The sequence below is a fragment of the Melampsora larici-populina genome (genome assembly GCF_000204055.1).
Source record: "Melampsora larici-populina 98AG31 unplaced genomic scaffold MELLAscaffold_446, whole genome shotgun sequence".
Lineage (NCBI taxonomy): Eukaryota > Fungi > Basidiomycota > Pucciniomycetes > Pucciniales > Melampsoraceae > Melampsora > Melampsora laricis-populina.
This window is the reverse complement of record NW_006769155.1, coordinates 1-5,927: the sequence shown is the minus strand read 5'-3', so window position 1 is coordinate 5,927 and position 5,927 is coordinate 1. Positions and strand designations below refer to the sequence as shown.

The following is a 5,927-nucleotide window of genomic DNA, read 5'->3' as shown; positions in this document are numbered from 1 at the left end:
CTACCGAGCACAGAACAAGACAAAGAAACGAGACCGATAACCAATAGATGCTTCCCATGAAAACTTCTCGATCCCTCCCTCCTTTCCAATTTTGACTTCATCTCCGATCGGACCTCTCTGTTCAAATCACGACAACGGTAAGGTTTTTTAATTTCTTTTTTAATTAATCTCCACTATCTCATTCTTCACTATCCTCAATTTCGATCTTGGACTTTCATGTAAGTAAGTTCTTTCGTTTCTTTGTCTCTTCTTATTATTCATTCTCTCGTTCATTCTTGAATACTAACTTAATCGTCTTTCTGTTTTCTTTAGTTTCAACATTGGACCTCAAAATCGAATTTCTATTTGTATTTTAATCTCAATTCTGATCTTTGATGTAAGTAAGTTCTAAGTTCTTTTGTTGTTTGTTCTTATTTACTGACTCCTTTGTTTAAATTTGATTCCTTTCACTTCTACACCTTTCAGATTCAATTTCAGCTCGGTCCGATAGATTTAAATTTCGACTTTATCCCTTGATCACCTCAACCTTCTTCCTACCACCCTCAATCTTATCCTGGCTTCGATTCTGCTTCAAGTTCTCACCTAGTATCACCTTCAGACCTCAAAATCGATTTTATACTCTGTTTCAAATTCGATTCTGATCTTTGATTTAAGTAAGTAGTTTGCTTTCCTTTTATCTATTTCTCCACTTTCTCACTGTACTAACTTTCAATCTATATTCTTTTCATCCTTCTTGATTAGATCTTAGATTCAATAAATTCGATTTTGACTGTTCATTAGATTCATTTCATTTTCGATTTTGAAGTCTTCATGTAAGTAAGGTTTTGATTCCTTTTGTTTGTTCTTGTTTGCTGACTTCATCTTCTTTGTTTTAATTTTGATTCCTTCTTGGTTTGAATCTAGGTTCCTGATCAATCAATTGAAACAAAAAACTTCCGTTGGACTCTTCTACCTCAATCACCTCAATCTCTTATGTCTTAATTTCGATCTCCACCTCCTTTCTTTTGATTGCAACCTTCAAGACTTTCACACCAATCTACCTATCTTCCACTACACCCACTCAATTTCGATCTCCACCTCTCTCAAGCCACACCCTTGAACCAATCTTCAATTCAAATCCGATCTTGAGCTCTGATCTTTCTTTTAAGTCTTTTTTTTTTACTTTATTTCTGTTGCATAATTCAAACTGATATCATCAATATCCTTCTTTCTCCACTTTCTCTGAGCTTCAATCTTTTAGGTTTCGATTTTGATCTCTTTTTTTTTAAGTAGGTTTCTATTCTTCTATATATCTGATTGACTATCACATTATACTGATAAAATACTCTTTGCTCAATGTAGGTGTGCACCCTAAAAGTCAACACCTTCCCTTGTAATTTCGATTCTAGTCTCTGATTTAGGTATGTACTGAAATCGTTTTGTGTCTTCTTTGAATCTTTCTTGTAGTATTTCTTTTTTTTTCATGTTTTGTATATGTATATCATAAAACTAAAGGCTCAACCGTGTTTCTCGGCAAAACTGGATTAAACCCTTAAGTCCTCCATTGTCTCGGCCAAAACTACATATCTAACCTTAGGTCCCCGTCCAGACTCCAAAGCAATTGACATCATTATGTATGATTGCAGAAAGCCTGCCACAATCATCAACCACCCTCGAGTCTGCCCCTGGACCTACATACCATCTTGACTCCCGCCCATCATTGTGCTCCCTGGAATCATCATGAATCATCATCATCATACAGTCATACCCAAATCTGATTCACCCAAAACTCGACAAAATCCCTCCCGGCGTCCAAAACCACCACATCTTGAAACATCGGACTCGCCTCATAGTTACTTACCTATGCTCGATCATCCTCCCAGCTCTCTTAGTGAGGCGCGGCGAATTCAAAATATGTGATCAATCATGCTTTTAACCCTAGCCACTCGAGCTCAATCTGCCGAATCTCTTACTTGGTGATTACCCTGCAGGTTTACAGAGCCAGCATTTTATATGGCTGAAGAAGGGACCCGACGTGATTACATATATGTGGCATTCAAGAATATGCTTCCCCACTCTCCCTGAGGACTACATTCAGAACATACTTTGCAGACAAGGAGGCCTACACCAATCCATATCGTCTGTGGAACTTGGACGTCTTTGACTACGAAATTTATGGCACGATCCCTTTCCTATTAGCTCGCCGAGCTGAAACGATTGTTGGAGCCTTTTGGCTCACGCAAAACTCCTTACGGTGTACCAAGACCATCTACCAAGACCATCTACCCCCTTGATTGGCAATGTCAGAAACAAGTGTGGTCGGATATGATCACACTATTTGGTCAACCTAGGCTACCCTGTAGAGCCAACTTCTGTAGAGGGTTGTCGCTACCTCACATTGAAATGACATGTATTTGGTGCTCATAGAACGCAACGACCAGCGTAGCCAGACAGCATCAGTGTGCGTGCTGGAATGTGTCATTGTTTTCTTCAGACATGGTGAAACATCCATCATCAATCTCTTCTGCAAGTCCGTTATTTTGCCAGCTGTTCAACTTCCTCACCTTCTCTTTGCCATCACATTTGGTGGCGCACTTAATTCGATGAGGCCAATTTTTTTTGTCTATGGCCGTTGAGCAAAAAAATGACTTATAAATCTTGTCATCTGTGAAATTTTTGGTTTTTCACCACACCTCATTCCCCATCATTTTCTGCCACTCCAACCTACAGATCGACTAGCGAGGTGTCATCTCGCAGACTTCCTATATTCATCTTTCTGCTCTTTGAAACCATCTTCCAGTCCTCCGAGTTGGCCACCCTTCCACATTCAAAAAACTATGCCAATATTTCAATCATTCAAGTCGAAGGGAACTTTCTGGCCCATTGTCACCGCTCACAATCAGCAAACAATGACCACTCTCAATTTCATTAGATTGTATATCAATATTGTTAGGTCAGTTGCACTGTTCTCATTGAAGTACATAAAGTCTACAGCTAAAACGTGCAAAACAATTTGGATAACTCAACGGAGATATCATTTGAAAACCGAAGCCGTATTGCTTTGGAGGTCATATCCGCGATGAAAAAGCGGGTGAATGACCCAATGTTCATCGTATTGATACGACTTACCAACTCAGCTACACTCCGAGCATGATGATTATGAAAAAGCTCGATTATCAAATTTGAAGCTTCAACTTTCGATTATCAACCTGAGACTTTTTATTCAACTTGACATCCTTCGGATTTGCTTATCGTGGAAATCAACTCTGCAGCAAAACAATCTCAGAGTCTAGAAGCACGACTCTTATATGAAGACTCAAAGCAATACCAGTATCACTTGAGCTACTTTGACCCTGATTTTTCACCTTTCAATCTTCATTTAGTTGTTCTAGGAAAATTTCAGGATTAACTCACCCTTCTGTCCAAGATGGCTGGTTCAAGGAAGAAATTCCTCTATGGCCTGGACAAGCTACGTCTTTACAAGTGAAGAAAGTTCTTCATGTGGACAAGAGTAAGTTCCAAGACGTCCTTCTCTTCGAGTCGGTGGCCCATGGAAACGTTCCGGTGCTTGATGGCGCAATCCAATGTGTGGAGATCGACGAGTTTAGTTATCAGGAAATGATTGCGCATATACCCCTTAATTCTCATCCGAACCCGGAGCATTTCTTGTTCATTGGTGGTGGAGACGGTGGTGTATTACGAGAAGTTTTGAAGTATCCTGTCTGTCAAAACCGCTGTGCTATGTGATATCGATGAAGCATTTCCCCCGATCCTCGTGTGACCCTCTTCATCAGAGATGGCTTCCAGGCCTTGAGAGATCAAGTCGGAAAATTTGATGTCATCATCACTGATAGTTCCGATCCAAACGAAGGTCCAGCACAAACATTGTTTGGAACGCCGTATTTCCAATTTATGAAAAATGCCTTGAGACCAAACGGTTCGATTTCAACCCAGGGAGAGTGCATCTGGTTGCCCTTACCTCTCATCCACTCGTTGATCAAAGGACCAAAGGACCTCTTCCCACAAGTCGACTACGCTTACACTTCAATTTCGACCTACCCCAGTGGAACCATCGGCTTCGTCGTGTGCTCTCTGGACAAAGACCGAAACTTAAAGAAGCCACTCCGACAGGTCCGCAACACTCGATACTACAACAAGCGCGTAGATGAGGCTGCTTTTGTTTTACCCGAGTTCGCCCGTGCTACCATCACTGCTGCGAAAGCTGGGGAAGCTGCTCCTGCCATCAGAGCACAGTTCCTGCCGTCTACACACCCACAAAAAAGAAAATTCTCCTCCTTGGGTCTGGCTTTGTTGCTGAACCCGCTGCAGATTACATCCTTCGCCGATCTGACAACGAATCAACGATTGCTTGCCATACATTGGCCACTGCCAAGTTTCTTTCTTGTGGAAGGATTAGTTAGAGACGCCAATTACATCTCGCTTGACATCACAGATACTGCTGCGTTAGACCGAGCGGTGTTGGAGCACGACTTGATCATCTCTTTGATTCCATATATACATCATGCAAGTGTCATCAAGAGCGCAATCAAATACAAGAAGAACTTTGTCACAACAAGCTACGTCAGCCCGGCAATGAGAGCCTTAGATCAGGAGGCTCAGCAAGCTGGCATCACAGTACTCAACGAGATTGGACTTGACCCCGGAATCAATAACTTGTACACCATCAAGAGGATTGATGAAGTTCATCAAGAGGGTGGCGAAGTCACCGGCTTCATCTCTTACTGCGGTGGTCTACCTGCTCCTGAGAGCTCGAACAACCCATTAGGATACAAGTTCTCCTGGTAATCAAGAGGAGTCCTCTTAGCTCTCTTAGACTCTGCTAAGCTTTATTCTAAGGGTAAACTCATCAAGGTCGCAGGTCAAGACTTGATAAACTACGCCAACCCATACTTCATTTCACCGGCGTTTGCTTTCGTGCCTTATCCAAATCGAGACTCAACACCATTCATATATTTCTATGCTATTCCTGAAACCGAGACTGTTGTTTGTGGAACGATGAGATATCAAGGATTCCCAGCTTTCATTAAAACTTTGGTCGATATTGGGTTGCTCAATGAAGCTGACCAAGTTTACCTGAAGCCTGATGCTCAAATTACTTGGAATGAGGTCACCGCTCGAGTTCTCGGAGCTTTGACTTCATCATACCTTGAAACCAACCATTCTAGATGCGATTACTTTTGTTTAAGCCTCAATTCATCTCAAATCTAAGATTAATCAAACTAGAACGTTTCTTACTAGCAATGAGCATCTTAAGAACCAATTCAATCAAGTCTACTGACCAAAGCTGAAGCAAATTCATGTCTTTGGGAAAAAACAACACCTTTGGTATTTGATGATATCACTCATCTCCTGCGTTCATTAGGTTCTCAATCAATCAACATCCAACTAGATTCAAGTTAACAAGGTATCTTTCATGATTGATCATATCAAAAGATCAGTTCGATGGCTTTTTTCAAAATATTTACAATCATAGAACGTGATCATTGAATTTATTGAATCGTTTTTATTCAGGCCAGAGCCCAAATCTTTTCACCTGGTACAACTGACACTACAAGAAACATAACATTTTCTGGGCAGAAAATTAAATTATTTGTATACAAAAATCTGGAAAGGTCAGAAACAGAGCAAAAAATGTGAAAAAATATGCATTCTGTTCCTTGGTTTGAGATCTCCAATCTGGCATATTTTTCCGTATTTTTGGGGTTCATATTGGTGAGTGTACTGACAATAAACCCTCATAATCACCAGATTACCACCTGTAACAGATGCTGGAATTTGGCTGATCATATGCTGAGAGAAAATTTTGATTACTACAATACCCCATAACTTCGTCAATTCTGGCTCAAACTACTCGATATTGAGTGCATTGGAAAGCTGGTATTGCCTGATAGATAGTTCATAATGAACCAAATACGTGGCGGGCCTGA

The 5,927-nt window shown here is 40.8% G+C and overlaps 2 protein-coding genes across 2 annotated transcripts; both read left to right on the top strand.

Annotated features, from left to right (window-relative positions):
• Positions 1 to 1,842: 1,842 nt before the first annotated feature.
• On the top strand, positions 1,843 to 2,273 carry MELLADRAFT_91582 (uncharacterized protein; the record flags this gene model as incomplete). The annotated part of the gene is made up of 2 exons (XM_007419742.1): positions 1,843 to 1,870; positions 2,041 to 2,273. The coding sequence occupies 2 exons, from the start codon at positions 1,843 to 1,845 to the stop codon at positions 2,271 to 2,273; spliced, it is 261 nt and encodes an 86-aa protein (XP_007419804.1).
• A 1,014-nt stretch (positions 2,274 to 3,287) lies between these two features.
• MELLADRAFT_91581 (uncharacterized protein) lies at positions 3,288 to 5,208 on the top strand (the record flags this gene model as incomplete). The annotated part of the gene is made up of 4 exons (XM_007419743.1): positions 3,288 to 3,309; positions 3,383 to 3,722; positions 3,774 to 4,729; positions 4,793 to 5,208. The coding sequence occupies 4 exons, from the start codon at positions 3,288 to 3,290 to the stop codon at positions 5,206 to 5,208; spliced, it is 1,734 nt and encodes a 577-aa protein (XP_007419805.1).
• Between the last annotated feature and the right edge of the window lie 719 nt (positions 5,209 to 5,927).